The following is a 19,065-nucleotide window of genomic DNA, read 5'->3' as shown; positions in this document are numbered from 1 at the left end:
TCTTGTTGCTTGACCAAATCTACAACAGTTATCAGGTGATTTTTATGACCTTCCAGATGACATGATAATAAGAATTCTGACATGTCCCGTTGCTAAGGGGAGGAAAATGGCCACACTTCCTGCATCGCTGTCCCCTGCCTAGGGCACCCGTGAACAACAAAAAGCATCTGACATTACCATGAAGCCTTTTCTTTGGTTAAGTACTGTTCACTGTGAACGACAGGAGAGACTTATCAAGATGCTCTTGTGGCAACTGGAAGGACATTTATTCAAATGTCAGAGGGACTTCTTACGCAGAGACAGGAGGTGAAGATTTGAAGCACAATTAAAATCTTGAATGTTGTCAAACAGTATCAAACAGGGCACCACCAGCCAGCCATAGCCTGACCATGAACTCCAAAGTTACATGTGCAAACAGCTATAAATATAATATATCACTCACCCCAGGCATCTTTATGATTTGGAAGGGTTTTAAAAGCCTTTACTATCTGACAATAAACGTGACAGCCCATTTGCTTGTGCTTCCCACTACAGCTGACGGAGGGGAAGAGTTCAAAGGCTCTGTTGGTACTGGTTTCTCCTAGTGACCCGACTCCTCTTCTGCCATTAGTTCAACTTGAAAAACAAACAACAACGACAACAACAACAACAACAAAACCCCGCACAGATGCTTAGATGGCTACTTAGGGAGAAAGGGAACCTCTTACAAAGTCAGTAGTTATTTCTAAATTGCAACACACAGGTTGAAGCACTAAAGACATTTAAATCAGGTATTTGGCACTCTAAAAAGAAAACAAAACTTTGGCAATGGATCTTTATTTTCCTCCAGTGAGAAATTCACAGAGCAGTTTGGACTTTTAAAAACGACTCTGTCTGATGAATTCACGGAAACTCTAGAATCTTCTACAGGGCCCAAGATACACTCAAAAGGCCACCAGCTGCAACCCATGTCAAGTCCTTACACAAAATTCCTTTTCACTAAGGTAACTGGGAAAATACTAAAAACTCAAGAGTGCCTCAGCATCTCAGAATCTTCTGGCGTATTTCCGTGGGCGCCCAAGACTTTTAATTTTGTCAGGCGAAGCAAATAGAGGCAGCCACATGTAGGTGTAAACAGTACGAGATGTGTATCTGATGAGAGACAGATGATTCCCAGAGAAGATGAACACTACAGTCTGAAGGATGGTTTAGATAGATGTGTGTGTGTGTGAATCTGTTCTGCATTTGAGTTATTAACAATTTAAAAAATAAAACCTTGACTCTCATATTTGCATCTCAGTGTTGCTATTTTTAACCCACATTTACATTAGATTGAGATGTACAGTATGGGATGTATGGCAATTTAGGTTTCTTGAAAATTTCCCTGGGTATCTGAATTTTCTAAAGTGTGGGAGAATATTCACATTATAGAATTCAGTGGAAAAGACAGGACACAAACATTATTTATAGGTCGACCTTTAAGTGTAAACAGGATGGGTAAAAAGGTAAAATACTGAGAGAAAATAGAAGAGAAAAAACCCACTCCCGAGTAATGAGATAAGTTATTGCCTTCTGATTTTTCTTTATGCTACATTTATGCAATACGTCAACATTATTTTTCAGAATAAAAAGAGATTTTCAAAAAGGGGGAAATAATTCTCTTCTAAATTTAGGGGTCATTTATATATATATTTAAAAACTGCAACAGTGCATGTAATAGTTGATAATATCACTTTCCTCTGGCTTTTCATCTGACTAAAAGTAAAATTAGGGCGGTGACTTTTATGTCAAATTTAGTTTCTATTTTAGATTATAACTAGGTCTAATGTCAGTCAGCTGCCAAAGCTATTTAACACATTGACGAATACATTGTGTATTGTATCTGAAGGAGAATTAATTCATTAAGACAGGATCGCACTATGCAGCCATGGCTGGCCTGGGACTGGCTGTGTGGAGCAGGCTGGCCCTAAACTTCCACTCTCTATGTATCTCTCTCCCAAGGGCTAGGATGAAAGGCATGCAGCACACCTGACTCCTGAATTTGTTTATTCATATAGAATACAGTGTGGTGTTGGCTCTCTAGAGGCAGTAGATTTCTGCCTGGGATGCTCTGCACTCATCACTATCAGTTCATGGGCTGTTTTGTGCTTTGGTTTGGTTTTGAATAGAGGAGAAAGGAAGACCCCATTCACTGCGGCTCTAACAGTTGTATGAAGTGAGAGGGCTTAAGACATAGTTTCCGAAAAAGAACAGTTGCTCTTCTGCTGCTTAATCTGCTCTTGAGGACTCAGAGTTCAGCCTGCAGTTGTATTTACAACATGGCATGTATGCTAGCTCCAGTTGGGCTACACAGAGTCATGCCAGCAAGGGGCTAGTGTGGAGTAGAGCAATGTGTACTGAGGATGGACTGAAGTGAAGGTGTGAGCAGCCATGCTGGTCAGCAGTCTCTGGCACAGGGCCTGTCTCTCTCTGTCTCTGGCTGTCTCTCTCTCAGTCTCTCTCTGTCTCTCTGTCTCTGTCTCTCTGTCTCTTTTTCTGTCCGAGACAGAGTTTCTCTGTGTAGCCCTGGCTGTCCTGGAACTCACTCTGTAGACCAGGCTGTCCTGGAACTCACTCAGAGATCTGCCTACCTCTGCATTCCAAGCAGTGAACTAAAGGTGCACTGTACTAAGCATGGCTTAACACAAGGCTGCTTAATGCTACTTTTGTTGTGAATTCTTTCAACCAAGACTTTTTTGTGCAATCTTATGTATATAAAACGAGTATGCCATTCAAACATTAATAATAAATTATAAACTTAAAACTCAATTCTTTAGAATATATAATTTACAATTTATTAAAAAGGAAAGTGATGTGCCAATTTTTATATAAAATAGTCAATGAATATTTAATACTACAGAACACAAAGCATCTTTAATATGTTTCAGAGTTGAAAGGCATTTTGATTTAATAATCATCAGTGATCACATGGTACTTTGTATAAATATGTCATACAAAACACCTGGCAGCAGGGTATGTAGGGCCATTGTAGAAACTAGTGGAAATTCTGTTCTAATCCAAAAATCTAATGATTGTTTTTTAAATGAAACTCAAGTTAGCAACTCAAATAGCAACTTTAAAAATCAAACACTCTAACACAATACAACTAAAGATACACCAACTTGGTACTTATACGCTAAAATTATGGGAAGAAAATATTAAATATCAAAAGTCTACTTTCCCCAGTAATTAAACCAGCACATTTCTATCATAAGACTAAACTCTGTATACATAGCTGAAAGTGTGAGCTCGCGTGTTTCAGGAATTTTAACTGGTGTTGTGTGGTGTGATGGTGTGCCCAGCACAGATGTCGTACATTCAAGACACACGATGGAGCAAGGATGCGCACTGCCAAAGACATGTCAGGTATATTATGTGCTTTATGCTGAATTAATTTCTGATGGCTACGCATTCGAAAATCCCTTACTATTGTCCTGTTTTCTTAAGCCACATTTTGAGACATGACTCCAGACTTAAGAAGCTGGATCTAGCATGTGGCTGGAGGCCAGGCCCTAATGGTTTAACTCCCTCGTTGGGAACTTGATAACGATATCATCATAGCTTTGGTTAAAGACATGTCAACTCCGTTCTTAGCTCAAGGCAGGGCCACGTCTAGAGCTGGGCTTTATTTCTACATTAGACAAGTCCCAGATGAAGTGTATCACTGCCACTTCATGAGGAAACAATGCTTCATGAATCTTCCTTTATTATCAGACGACACATTCCTCCTGAGATCCTTGGATCTTACCCCGAAGGTTCTGGAGAGTAAACCCAAGGCCTCACACAGGCTGGGCAAGGGCTCTAGAACTGTGGGCCAACTCCTGCCCCCAGTCTCCTGAACTGAACCATGGCGAGAAAACTCAGTGAAACCCACCAAAGCTATACAAATTCTGGAGGACGGAGGCAAATCCATGTATTAGAGAGACACATTTTTAAAGGGGTGTATGTGTTTCTTTAGGGAAGTTATGTACTTCAGTGGTCATTTTTAGCATAAGTATCAAGTCGGTGTATCTTTAGGTTGTATTGTGTTAGAGTGTTTGCTTTTTTTATTATTTTTTTAAAGATGTATTTATTATTATATCTAAGTACACTGTAGCTGTCTTCAGACACACCAGAAGAAGGCATCAGATTTCATTACAGATGGTTGTAAACCACCATGTGGTTGCTGGGAATTGATCTCAGGACCTTTGGAAGAGCAGTCAGTGCTCTTTACCGCTGAGCCATCTCTCCAGCCCTGTGTTTGCTTTTTAAAATTGCTATTTGAGTTGCTAACTTGAGTTTCATTTAAAAACAGTCATTAGACTTCTGGGATTAGAACAGAATTTCTATCAACTCTGCAATGGCCCTCAATATGCTTCTGCCATTTCTGCTCCTCCCGCGGCGCATAACAATTAATAGAACGCAGCATTTGATCACGGATGATTGTATATACCGCAGGTACATGTCACCTTTCCTATCTCTAAGATGCTTTTAAATATCTCAGTGTCCAATAATGTGCTTACTCATTGCAAGCCTCCATCAAGCACACTTGCCTAAAAGCAAACGAGTAGAAGATGCTCCAAACTCAGAAGCAGGAGGAAGGAACGACCGAGTCCTTCCTGCCACTCCTCTCAATGGTAGGGTATCCAGGGTACCTGAGGGTAGGATCGACATCTCTATGCCCAGATGTACGAATATGAAGGCTGGGCTCTCAGGTTAGAAAGGAACCCAGGTAGTGCAAACGCTGGCAGCCAAAGCAGCCACAAACAATGAGGGGCTACACCAAATTATTTGGAAAAAGAAAAAGAAAATCTGTATGGAACAAGTACAAACTTCTTTGTCCTATTCGCTAAACAAGAGAGTTTAATAAATATCTGCATAGCCCTTATACTGTATTAACTACTGTAAGCAATCTAGGGGTGGCTTAATGTTTATAAAAGGTTACATGTAAACTATATACAAACACTATGACATTTTATGGGAGGGACGTGAACTTCAGATTTCCATGTCTTTAGCTGCCTGGAACTAATCCCCTGGGAGACTGTAAAAGTTGACTACAACTTATTTCCCCTCTGGAGAATCCAGAAGTTTCTGAAGAATATTCCTAAGGGGGCAAAGGCACAGATAGGCATATCCAGTGTTATCCACTTTAGCAGTTTATAGTGACCTCAAACTTGGAAACAGTGGAAATGTGTATCAGTAGAGGTGTCAATTGTAGAGCATCCTTGTCACATTGTCAAGCCATTTTCCTGTCTCAATATAACCAGAAGAGTGGTTAGTAACATTCCTAAAGCTGTGACCTTTTAATACAGTTCCTCATTAGCTGAGTGGTGGCGGCGTACGCCTTTAATCCCAGCACTTGGGAGGCAGAGGCAGGCGGATTTCTGAGTTCAAGGCCAGCCTGGTCTACAAAGTGAGTGCCAGGACAGCCAAGGCTACACAGAGAAACCCTGTCTTGAAAAAAACCCAATAAATAAATAAATAAATAAATACAGTTCCTCATGTTGTGGTGACCCCCAACCATAAAATTATTTTTGTTGCTACTTCATAACTGTAATTTTGCTACTGTTATGAATTGTAATATAAATATCCATGTTTTCTGATAGTCTTAGGTGACCCCATGAAGGGGTTGCTTGACTCCCAAAGGGGCCTCAGCCCACAGGTTGAGAACCCCTGCACTAGAAGAATTAGAGACACTCTATACTAGTAGTTGTGAGCCGTCATTAATACGTGTTCACCATGGGGGAACAATGAAGCTAGAGGCAATAGAAAGATGCATCACATGCATTTGGGGAACTCAGATGTAAACACTGGGATGCTTGCCACAGGGCCATGAGAAGAGTAATGTGTACGGGCTCACTGTTAGAAGTGTACCACCGAACACACATGGTATGACCTCATTTAAGGAGGGGCCTATCAGTGTGAACACTATCCTGACCTGAAGAACTGTTCCCTCTGAGTGGTGAAAATTGTGGTATTTTATTCTCTTGTTTATGTTCAGTATTTTTTTTTAAAATCTTATAGTGAGACTACATTATTTTTATAACTGTCATAGTTTGCTTTCTATTGCTATGATAAAATCCTAAAGCAATTGGGGCAGGAAAGGGTTACTTCATCTTACAGCTCTCAGGCACACCCTATCACTGAGGAATCAGGGCAGGAACTCAAGGCAGGACCTCAAGACAGGAAGTGAACCAAAGACCATGGAGAAATGCTGCTTACTGTCTTTCTCAGCTGGCTTGTTACACAGACTAGGACTACATGGCTCAGAGTTGGTACCACGTGCAAGAGGCTAGACCCTTCCACATCAATTATTCATCAAGAAAATGCCCCAAAGACTTGCCTACAGGCCAATGTGGTGGGGACATTTTCTCAGTTGAGGATTCCCTCTTCCCAGATGACTCTAGCTGACAAAAAACAAACAAAAAAAGTAAACTTCCCCACAAAACCCCCAAACCAAACAAAACCAACCAACCAACAACAACAACCTCCCCACCCCAAAACAAACAAACCAACCAACTCGACCAGGACAACAACCAACAACATGAAAGCAGAAAGCAATCACGTGGATAACTAAGTCAATCTAAGTTAACTAGAAGTCAAATCCACAGCAAAGAAATGTCGCTCCCTGATAAATGGATTTTGTGCTTCACGCCTCACCATTATCTATCTATCTATCTATCTATCTATCTATCTATCTATCTATCTATCTATCCATCCATCCATCCATCCATCCATCTATCTATCTATCTATCTAAATATCATGCATGCATGCATCGTTCCACCCATCCATCCATCCATCCATCCATCCACCCACCTACTTATCCACGTACCCATCATTTGCAACAGTCAATCACACAAAATTGCAAGACCACACAAGAGTATATGTAACTTAATGTCAGAATAGTTCAAATATCTTGGCTGAATAATTCAGGTAGCAAATATGTTTTTAAAAAGGAAACAACAAAAACCTCCCCTTTCATAAAAAGTATCAATTTGTTTTTCATGTATCAATACAATGGAAAATGGCCAACCTTAGTTTGAAATGTTTTGTAAGGTCCACATATGACAATGAACTACCAAGGACATTAACAAGGGAATATATATTTCCCAAAATTATCTTAAATTTTAAGTAGAATATGAAATGACATGTTCCTCAAGTCCTTACACAGTTCAAAATAATGTGCTTCTAATTGTTATTTTAATCATGGAAAACTAAATGTAAACGTCTAGGACAGCTGGGACTGGCCACACATGCTTGTAATCCTGCGCGTAGAAGATAGAGGAAGGGGGATGAAGAATTCAAGGGCATCCTGAGCTACAGAACATGACTTGGTAGCAGGTGGAAGAACCCTGAGGAGCAATACTGGATATAGGGCAAGAATAATAAAGCACTGGAGCTGAGAGTGTAGCTCAGTGGTACAGCACTTGCTTAGCATACATGAAGTCCTGACCCAGCACCGTCAAAAGAAGCCACCGCACTCCTGTTTTGGTGGTGATGTGGGTCAGTGGTAGAGACCTTCCTTGCCTGTCGTATACCAGACTCTGGGTGTGAGTCTCAGCATCACAAGCTAAAAAATAAATTAAAAAGCAAAACAGCAAACTTAGCAGCTTGTTACTCTATGTACAGAATAGAGATTACTTCCCTCAGCTCTGCTGGCGTGAGGAGCCTTACCTCATGACAAACAGAGGCTTGTCAATTGACGCAAAAAGGAACAGGGTCAAAACCAAGAACGCAATGTACTTAAGGGGTGTGTGGACAGAGATAAATATGGATAAATGTGGAAGACAGTTCTAGAAACACGTCTCCTTGGTAGAGTCAGTGTAGAGTCTTACCCAGCAACCAAGACGTATTTTCCATCTGTTTGATCCTTTAACCTCTCCAGCAGGGACAATTGGACTTTGGCTTTGCTCTTGCCATAGATTTCAATTTCATCTGCAAGCAATCCTATCTCCTTGGCAAGGACATCCACAGCTTTTGGAGTCTGTCCTCGAGAAATCTCAATATCACTGGAGGGAGAGAGAAGAAGCGTGACGGAGGTGGTCGCTTCAGCTTAGGTGGTCGGCGCTCGAGGGAGAAGCATCCGCACACCCTGCCAACCATTAAATCAACCCAATTGCTTTGCGGTCCCTTTTCCCAGGCAGAATTAAACACAACTGCTAACAATTAAGATGCATGAGAAAGTGACTCTTCCCTCCCTTTCTTTGTGAGATAGTATTACAAAATATTATTAAAGTATTAAGACTCTAGAATGGTGTCAGGCACAAATTTAACACCCATGTCACAGGCAGAGGCCAAGTGTGTTCTTCATACTATGGCTATGGTAAACCCATTATTGGGCACACAGTTCTGTGAGGCAGAGGCTAGATCGGCTACCACATGATGCTTTCTCACCTGGCTAGCCAAAGTGTCTCTTGGCTATTCAGAAATATGGAAATGCTTTTTTGTTTCATCTCCATCCATACTTTCTCCCTTTCACATTTTCAGTCCAAAAATAATAGTTCAGAATATTTTATTAATTATGTAATGGCTCGTGAAAGGATGCAGTACTCGAAACTCAATCTCAGACTGAAAAAAGTCAGGACCTTCATTTGGAGGATGGCTGGGCATCAGACTTGACTGAGGTGAGTACACCGTTGCTGTTATTACAGGGGCTCTCAGCACCAATGTGTGTACTGTGGACCACCCAGAGAACACTGCTGTGGCCAACATGCCCTGTCTCTCTTATTTGGGGCCAGCCTGTTCTTCCAACCCACTGAACATCTGCCTGAGAGGGAGGACTGAAGACACACTTATTCCTAGAGCCTAGAACATTGCACGAGAGAGGGCAATGAACTTGAACTTGAGACACAACAGTCTTTGAGGATGGAAGGAAACCACCCTCCCCCACCAACACACACACACACACACACACACACACTGCTAACGGCAACTCTTCAGTCGCAACTCTTCTGTTGCTACTGTTGACATCCTGCTCAGCCCCAATACAACTCTATAATTCTCTTCAGAACAGAGGACCAGGGCAGTCTGACCTTGGTATAGGGGATAATTGGTAAAGAAGCTGCATCCCTCCTGCTCCAGAGGGTATGAGAGAAGCTGAGAGGAGAAAGTGATGCTTCAAGCCAGTGTAGGCTGAACTCTGAGCTTCCTTTAAGGCAATTCCCACTCCCCTCCCCCCAAGGTCACCATCATAGACCTTTCTATTTCTCTTCTCACCTCCCCTTAGCTTCTAGAATCTTGTTTTATCTCATCTTCGTGGCTAAAGTGTCTTAGTTAGGTTTTCTATTGCTGTGACAAAATCCCATGACCAAAAAGCAAGTTGGGGAGGAAAGGGTTTATTCAGCTTGCACTTCCAGATCATAATCCATCATTGGAGAAAGTCAGGACAGGGACTCAAACAGGGCAGGAACCTGGAGCAGAAGCTGATGCAGAGGCCATGGAGGGGTGCTACTCACTGGCTTGCTTCCTATGGCTTCCTCAAGATCAGCCTGGGACCATGTTTCAGATAAAGAAACACTCAAAAGCCTTGTGTTATGCCAGTCAGCAACTGACCAAAGATACGTGTCCCTGGGGTGAGCCGCCATTAGTACCAGCCAAGCACAGCATCACCTACCTGGGCACAGGTGAGAGAGGCTGCAGTTTCAAGCAGTGCAGTCGCCATCTTCGATGTTGCTGCTCTCTGAGCCACCTCCTGCCGCTGCTCACCATGTTCTTCAGGAGAGAGGGGGAAAGAGATGGTGTAGACGTGAGGGTGACAGGGCCCCCACATCAACTACAGGAAGACTGCAAGGGGCTTACAGAGGCCAAAGAACCCCCAAGTCAGACAGTTATCACAGGTTATAAGCAACAATGTGATACACATGCAATTAGCCTTATAGACTTTGTTTATGGGCTTGTAGACACATGCACTGTTAAAACAGCTTAACTATTCACAAGAGATACCAAGACTATAGATATGGTTATTCTTTAAAAGATTTATTGTGTGTTTATACATAAAAGTCAGAACTGGCAACATGGATGGCTTCTAATGTTTTCCAACATATGTTTATAATATGTCATCATTATTATTATTATTGTTGTTGTTGTTGTTAAATTATTATTATATGGGCATTTGGGGGGAATTGGGCATTTTCCCTACATGTATCATCTATGCACCATGTGTGTGGAATGTCAGAAGAGGGCATTGGATCCCCTGGAACTAGAGTTACAGATGATTGTGAGCTGCCATCTGGCAGACAAATCTGCATCCTCTATAAGAGCAGCCCAGCCTCTTAACCACTGAGCCACCTCTCTGGTCCACACTGAACCTACAACTGTACTGTCTCAGACATCCTCCTGTCTGTCTCCCCCGTGCTGAGAAGACAGGCTCACACCGCTGCTCCCAGCTTTTTTATGTGGGTGCTGGGGATCAAAGTCCGGGCCCTGTGCTTGTGGACCAGGCACTTCATTGACTGAACCATCTCCCCAGCCTCTTGGATAGATTCTTCATCTCAACCCTCGACCAAGCCCCGTCTGGCATCTTGATTTCAACCACTTGAAAGGCTTGAAGCTAGCCAGCTCCCAGGTCTCTGTCAATACATGCTTCAAGTTTTTGTGTTGGTCCATTTGAGAGGTAATGCATTCCACAGACACGACTTTGGGCATCTGCCATGCACACATCATGCGATGGTAGGCAAGTAAAAAGCAAGTAAGTACCCATTTCCTCCCATCAGAAGGCTCTTTGACCCCAGATGTGCAGTGTCTAAAACTCCACCCGACAGGCAGAAAACACTTGGAAAACATTAGCAACTACTACTAAGCCCAAACTCAAATGGCTGCGTCCAACGAACCTGAATGCGCAGAGCCGCAGCAAGGAGACTCACGCTCTCTTCTGCAATGAGTTTGTCCACGGGGACCCCAGGAGAACCTCCGCTCAGCTTCCCTGCAAACACATTGAATGGAAAAAGGCTTATAACATATTTTCAGTAATAAACAATTGCCCTCTGTAAAAATCCCACACACGGAATCACGGTGTCCATCAGTTATCACCAAAAAAGTTAGTCGGGAGGTCAGGAAATCAATGTCTATAGGCAAGTCACCTCTGGCACAGCCTTGTGACTCTCAGCTGGGGCTATTTTGTATTTTTATATTAGAGGGATGTCAATGTCCCTCTAAGCTGTTAACCTGGGGATAAACGGAGGCACACTATGCTTGACAGATATCACACACTGAAGGACACAAAAACATCCAGGCATGGGTTCGTCAAGTACCCCAAGTGTGACACTGTGACCTACAAAAGCAAAGATACAATTAGCTGGATGAGGCAGCCCAGCCTCTAAACCCAACACTTGAAAAACTGAGGCAGGAAAATAGACAGCTTGAAACTATCTTAGACTACACCACAAAGTCTAGGCTCCACAGTATGACCCTGTCTCAAAAACATACACAAGAATGAATAGAGAGATATTAAGATAATGGTGGCTTTAGACAACTCTAGTTTGGTCTGGTAGTCTGTCATCTTAGTTACTCAGGAGGCCAAAGCAGGGGCACTGCAGGTTCAGGGCCAGCCTGAGGAAGAGAGTCCAACTCTGTCTCAAAATTTTAAAAGTAAGAGGAATGGAGATACAGCTTAGTGACAGAGTGCTTGTTTGGCTTGCTTGAGGCCCTGGGTCCAAGGCCCCGCACCTCTGCCACTCCCACACCCAAAGACATCCATGATATTCACTGTAGAGGCAGCATGGCCTATACAGACTCACATCTCTACCTCTGACCCAGCCCCACTTGGGTTGTTAGTTACGAAGAATAAAATCAACTGGCCAGGATTGTGTGAACTGAAATGTAGCAGGGTCCACGAGGTGTACCATACAGGATATTCATTTTAACTACCAGACATATGTGCTACCCAACATTTGAATTTGGGACACAGTGGGGCTTCAGAACCTAGAACCCTTACAGTATCGCCGTAAAGCAATAGCAGAAGTGAAGTTGTTTGCAAGCACACGGCACACACAGAAGTAAAAACAACTACAGGATAAACCCTAAAGCTGTGAAGAGAGCAAGCTTCCTTTGGTCATAAAACAACAACAATAACAATAACTTTATATAATATGTGTAAAATATATTCAATTAAATGAAATCAAATGTAGTGAATTCTTTATCAAACAATGACAGAGGAAGAAGACATTATATAAAAATATATATATATATATATATATATATATATATATATATATACACTTTATATTTATATTCATGTTTTCAAAGTAATAACTGTGGATTTTTTGTTTTGTTTTGAGACAGGGACTCAGTATGTAGCCCTGGCTGACCTTGAACTCACTATGCAGAACAGGCTGGCCTCAAATTCACAGAGATCTGCTTTCCTCTACTTCCCAATTTCTGAGATTATAGGTGTAAGCCACTATACCAATCGTAACTGTGGGTTTTTTTTTCAGTGTGCATGTATATGTATTCACATGTGTGTGCAAGAGTGTGTGTGTGCATATGTGTCCACATGTGGGTATGCGAGTGTGCGTGTTCAAGCACACGTGAGCTTGGTTGACACCGAGTGTCTTCCTTGGTCACTCTCTGTTGTGGAGGCAGGGCGCATTGCTGATGCTAGAGCTACTCGTTCTGCGGGGCTAGCGTCCTGCCTCCAGAGCGCTGGGATTACAGGTGCCTGCTGTGCCCGCCTGGCTTTCATGTGGGTGATGGAGATCTGAATTCTGGCCTGTATGCTTTTGTGGCAAGCATTTTATCCAATGAGATATAGCCCCAGTCCATAGATTGCTTGTTTTGTTTGTTTGTTTGCTTGAATTATCAAAAGAAAATTCCTGTCAGAAATACGGCCTAATTTCTATCAAAAGCAATTATGCTTTAGGATATTAATCTTAGGGATTACGTGATGCTGTTTCAGGTCTGGGGTCTGGGCTGGTTCATCAGCCTGTGGCTCTGGTAAAATGAATGTGTTGGCATTTTAAGAAGGTGGGACCTAGTGGGAGGAAGCGAGGTTGCTGGGGTCATGGCCTTGAAGGAGACACTGGGACACCAGGCCCTTCCAGTTTCTGTTGGTTTCCTTGTCCCCATTCCAGCCAGGATGTAGTGTGCCACCACAGGGCTAAAGCTACATGGCATAAACTCTTAGAAACCATGAACCAAATAGACTTTCTTCCTTACCAGTCATTTTTCACAGGGGCAGAAAGCTGACAAATACATCTGTTTTTCAAATTTGGGAAGCATCAATAAGAATTTTACTTTTCCCTCCTTTAGTTAACAATTATAACATTTATTAAAAGAAAACACACATGTAAAATGCTTTGGCCTGTATCATCTCTTAATGGGAAAATAAATACTCCTAATAGCAACATTTTTTAATTAAGAAACCATTTTCTTGGGTTTCGGGACCACTTGACTCCTAAATTATCCACTATGCTGACAGTTCTTTACAAGAAATTGCACAAAACACTTAAGAGTATGTGCTCTGTAATGTTCTGTTGTCACATGCAATCAGGGTGTAGGAAAAAAACCACATCCCCCATCTATAGTTTAAAGATTAGCAATATTTCAGCTCTATAACTCACATCTGGGCAGAAGAGTCAGAAGATGGGAGAGATTTGTTTTGCTTTCCTTTAACCACTAGAGACCTGTTCTTAAAATCCTGTCCAACTACTGCGGAGAAGAAGAAGAAGAAAAACAGGTACTGTTCGTTCTCCTGCCTTTTAGCAATGGGGAATTAAGACAGCGACATTCCGGGGACTGCTATCAATCTGTAAGTGCATGGTCCCAGAACATAAGGGACACAGTTGCACAGTAAAGGATTTTTATCATTTTAGGATCTTGCACAACACAGGGCTCAGGGAAAGAGAGACTGTGATGTGGTTAGGAAAAGTGTTGGTATGCTTAAACCAACCCGTTGATGACTTCAAGGTACGAGGAACACTGTGAAAAACAGGTATGAGCAGAACTAACTTCCTCCCTCCCTCCCTCCCTCCCTCCCTCCCTCCCTCCCTCCCTCCCTCCCTCCCTCCCTCCCTCCCTCCTTCCCTCTCTTCCTTCCTGTCTCCGGACAGCTAAATGAAGAGAAATGAATCCAGACAAGACTACAATGGCGTGATGGGACCAGAAATCGGGAGGAATTTTTGAAGAAAGCAGCAGGGATCAGTGAAAGGATGAGAGGCCTGAGTGGAGGGCGCCTTAACCCCAGGGCTAACATAACAGAAGCCTGTGACCAGGTCAAATCCTCTCCTTCTGCAGAGAACCGGCCCTGACCCTAAATACACGCAACAAATACCCAAAGTTGCCTCTGAAGAAACCCTCTAGCCCCATTTTGAGACAGTGCCCTTGAGAGTGGCCACCATCATTCCCACCATGTGAATCCCATCACATCAGAGCATACAACTCACACTCTTTAAAGAGAAAGCTCTGAAGAAATGAAAATAATGTAAACATTACAATTATCCTATATAACTTTGCAACCTCTAAGACCAAACAAACTAAGGAGGAATCAATACACTACATGCATAACCTGAATGGTTTTGTTTTTGTTTATTTCATTTTTGTTTTTTGTTTTGTTTTGTTTGGAGAAGGACATTATGTATTTAAGGCTGATCTTAAACTTCTGGTCCTCAGCTTCCACCACCCAGTGCTGGGATTCTGGGTGTGCATCACATCAGATTTTATGCCAAGGTGAGGATCGAACCCAGGCTCCTACGTGTGCTTGGTAAGAGCTCTACAAACTGAGCTACGTCCCCATCCCTTAAAAGTAAATAGATGTACTGAGAACAAATTGAAATTTGAACTAGAAAATTGGTGAGATACCTCAGGGACAGACCTAGGAGAAGAGGAGAGCCAGCTAATACAGACATGGGTCTCAGAATAAAGCTCAAGGGTCAGAAGCCTGCATCCTCATCTCATTCCAAACACACAGGGTGACTGAAGCCTGCCTGACTCTGCCCAATTTCTCAGAAGCTGCCACCACAGTATTTTAGAATCTCCCACCCTGCTTACTTCCCTGGACATAACTTCTAAGAACATGCATACATTCTGCAGCTGTGAAGTCACGGCCTGTGTGTGCTGGCAATATGGTAGAGAGGGAGGGGTGCAGAGCGTGAACCAACATTCACTGGTAGCTAGTATGCTAAAGTCACTGCCCCCAAATCACCACGCCTTTTGTCCTTCCCAGCTGAGTTTCTCAGTTCTATTTATCTATGAGGAGTGGAAAGTTGAAGTGATTTCCTCAAAGCCACACAGCCTAGAGGGTCAGTATAAATAAGAGTTAAAAAAAAAAATCAGGGTATGGAGGTGGTGGGCAGGTGGAACTCAGAAGTCAAGAACATGTATTACTCTGGCAGAAGACCGGGTTTTGATGACACCCAGAACTCACAATAACTCACAACCACCTGTGGCTCTGGCTCCAGGGATATCTAAAGTCTCACACTTCAGGGAGCACCTGCACACGCACACACACACACACACACACACACACACACACACACACACACACACACACACAAATAAAAGAAAAACAAATAAATCTTAACAAAAGATCCAAACCACTAAGTCTGGTTTGGTAGTGGTATATCCTTATACCCTCAGCCTCTGGAAGCTGATGCAGGAGGATTGAGAGTTCAAAGCAGACCTCGGCTAAACAATGAGACTCTGTCTTAAAAACAAAATAAAACCTCACAACCAACAAAATGATTGTCTTTGCTTTGAGTGGCATAACCTTAAATCCATATATGCCCTTTCCTTTCCTGTACATCAAACTGTCACCCTTCAGGGCCACAGAAGGGAAAAAAACTCTTGGTTCCTCTGGATCACCCGGTTTCTTACCGAGCCCTGGAGACAGCTCATGGCTTCTCTCACTCCACACTAGATACTCCTTTCTCAGCAAGAGGAGACTCTGCAAATAACACTGAAACCCAAAGATGCTGCTGTTTGATGCTCTCTGGGCCCAAAATTAAAGACCAGCTTCTCCATCCCAATCAGTACACAGGTTCCTACATCTTCCAACATGGCATACAAAATGGCCATACTTAGGGCAAAGTCGGTTTTTTCACAGTCAAAGTGCTTCAAGATCACAGCATTTCTTCTTTTAAAAATAGTTTTAAGTAATAAATAAAGTAGTTGATTTTATAGCCTGAATAAGAACGTAGAATTTCTGTGTCTAAATTTCACATACTCAGTTCATTGGACAGTGGAATGAAAGACCTGATTGTCAGGTCTGGTTTCTGAACACAATGTCACCAGCATCAGGCATCAGGAAAAAGCTCTCCTAGGGGTAGGTATCAATTAGGTATCGATGCCTCTGCAGAGTTACCGCACCATAACCCCCAGATCCTGTCTATGTGGGGACTTGGAGGGGGGTCTGCAATGATAACAATGAGGATGAAAACCTCATTAAAGACGCTCACCTTCACCCAACCACAGTGTATTCAAAATTCTGGCCTAGCGCTCAAACAAAAGAACTTTTTAAAAATGACTCCAAACAATCCATCCATTAGTTTTACGTGGCTTTACCTGCTCATGGTCACTGCTCAGCCTCCACTGTGTGTTCACTACGGGGCCAAGTGCTGTCTTGTTCACGTGACATTCCAAAACCAACAAGGAAACAATTACAAAGGGACCAGACAAACTAAAAAGAAACTAGCTGCAAATATTCTACTTATAGAAAATTAAATCAATGTAGAAGGCTTCTAGTCTTTTATGTCCTTCCTAGTACTGAAACATTGAAAACTAATGTTTTTTTTAATAAAATATTTAATGTTTATTCTTAGAGAATTTTATAATTAACCTCATGCCAACTCTCCAACAAAATCTAATGTTATTTATTATTATTATCATCATCATCATTCATTTGTTTGGTTTGAAACAGGGTCTTACTATATAGTTCTTGGGTGGCCTTTGGCTTGGCACACAGACCAGTCATGCCTACAAGTATGAGATCCACCTGTCTCTGTCTCCTGAGTGCTGGGATTAAAAATGTAATATCTTTAGAAAAAGCATTATCAAGACCAAGAGCTCTAAAAGAAACATTAAAAATAAAGAGTTTTCATGACACAAAATATATCATTTTTTTTTACAGAGCTTAAAGATAGTCCAAAAGAATATTGAAGTAGATTTCTGTCTCCAGCTACAATTGTGTCCAAACTGTTCTCAATATAAACACTAACAAAACTCAGCAGGTAAATAATCTTGCAGAAAATGTAAAATCTTTGAGAAGGAGGGTATTATAACCAAGTTCTTCATCTAACTCGGACTCTGAGCCCAATCAGCCTCTGTCATGATTTATAGGCTAGAGACTGCTTTCCTAGGGGACAAATAAAAGCTGTATGCATGTCTGCAGGTAATAGGATGTGTGTTTTATGGGCTTTTGTTTTTGGGGTACAAGGGATGGGACTCAGAGTTTCATGCTTGTCAGGCAAGCCATCTACCACAGAGCTACAACCCCCCAGTCTTGCAAACCATGCATTTTATTCTTTTAACTTTTAATTTTAAAAATTACATTTATAGCCAGGCGTGGTGGCACACGCTTTTAATCCCAGCACTTGGGAGGCAGAGGCAGGGGGATTTCTGAGTTCAAGGCCTGCCTGGTCTACAAAGTGAGTTCCAGGACAGCCAGGGCTACACAGAGAAACCCTGTCTCGAAAAAACAAAAAACAAACAAACAAATTACATTTATGTATTTAGTATGTGTGTGTGTGGTATGTGTTCGTGCACCATGGCTGTGGTTTGTGTGTGTGGAGGTGTGATTCTTTTTTCTACAAGTAGGGCCTTGGGACTGCTTTCAGGTCACCAGGCTTGGTGGCGAGTGCCCTTGCGCCACAGGAGTGTGTTTTGAAGAAACTGAGGGGCTCCTACACACATGGCTGTCTCTCTCCTGTGCCTCTACCCTCTCCATTGCTCTCTGTGCTTTTAAAGGTAGAATGTTTCATGGGACCCTGTGAGGAGAGCTCTGAGAACACACCGTTTATCACCATGCTAGTCCTCCTGGCAGCTCCATTTCCTCCAACCCTTTCCCAAGGAGCTGTTGCCAAGAATACTCTACAAGAAAAGACTCCACCGTGCTTTAGAGTATAAAGAACACCATTTCTAGTCTACCTCACGCGTGTCCTTAAGGTCCCAGTTGTCATGTCTGTCAGTACCAGAGGTCACCAGAGGCATTTGGGGCAGACACCTCACTGACTTCTTGGTTTCTCTCTGCTCATAATATGAACCTGGTATCAAAAAACTCCAAAGGAGTGGTTCTCAACCTTCCTAACGCTATAACCCTTTAATACAGTTCCCCCTGTTGTAGTGATCCCCCAACCATAAAATGACTTTCACTGCTACTTTGTAATTGTAAATTTGCTACTGTTGTGAATCCCAATGTAAATATTTGATATGCAAGATATCTGAGATTCAAAAAGTGTCATAGGACTCCCAAAGGAGTCGTGATCCACAGGTTGAGAACCTCTGCCCCAAAGGTAGGCACACCAACAATCCAGTCTCTTGTCCTCATGCCTATAGCAGCCAGCATCTCAAGAATGTGGTCTCCCAAAGAAGCAAGGTCCGTCATCTGACCTGCCTTAGTCACTGTCCTGCCCCATCAAGGTGAAGACATCTACCTGACAAGAAGTCATGGAAGCAATTGAGAATGGTGGTTCCTGATGGAATCCACACAGCAGGAATCTCTTCTGGCTTAGGTGAGCCTAAGACCACAATGTCTGCCTCTCGAAGCTAAAAGGCATAAAAGAGAGAAAAATCACACACATTAATCTATAGCAGAAAGACAGGAGTAACTTCAGATGTCCGATGATGCCAAAGTAACAGACATTTTTTTTTTTTTTTTTTTTGAGACAGGGTTTCTCTGTGTAGCCCTGGCTGTCCTGGAACTCACTTTGTAGATCAGGCTGGCCTCGAACTCAGAAATCCACCTGCCTCTGCCTCCCAAGTGCTGGGATTAAAGGCATGTGCCACCACTGCCCGGCTGTAACAGACAATTTTAATAAAAGACCCTGAGCTTCATTCCAAACTGTGGACGTGAACTAAAATTGTGGACCAATTCTATTCAGGCTTGTATCTTCTTTTTTTTTTTTTAAAGAAAAAAAAAA

The 19,065-nt window shown here is 42.4% G+C and overlaps 1 protein-coding gene across 4 annotated transcripts in view; it reads right to left on the bottom strand.

Moving 5' to 3' along the window:
• Window positions 1-19,065, bottom strand: part of Mthfd1l (methylenetetrahydrofolate dehydrogenase (NADP+ dependent) 1-like) — a 194,190-nt gene that overhangs the window by 140,649 nt on the left and 34,476 nt on the right. For all 4 annotated transcript variants that reach the window (XM_006512449.4, NM_001170785.1, NM_172308.4 and 1 more), the window contains exons 8-11: window positions 18,580-18,691; window positions 10,828-10,919; window positions 9,612-9,709; window positions 7,834-8,007 (exon numbers count right to left, since the gene is read on the bottom strand). In XM_006512449.4, the coding sequence (XP_006512512.1) occupies window positions 7,834-8,007; window positions 9,612-9,709; window positions 10,828-10,919; window positions 18,580-18,691 (476 nt within the window). The remainder of the gene's footprint in view (window positions 1-7,833; window positions 8,008-9,611; window positions 9,710-10,827; window positions 10,920-18,579; window positions 18,692-19,065) is intronic.

This window comes from Mus musculus, chromosome 10, assembly GCF_000001635.26.
Source record: "Mus musculus strain C57BL/6J chromosome 10, GRCm38.p6 C57BL/6J".
Lineage (NCBI taxonomy): Eukaryota > Metazoa > Chordata > Mammalia > Rodentia > Muridae > Mus > Mus musculus.
This window is presented reverse-complemented; position numbering and strand designations above follow the sequence as displayed.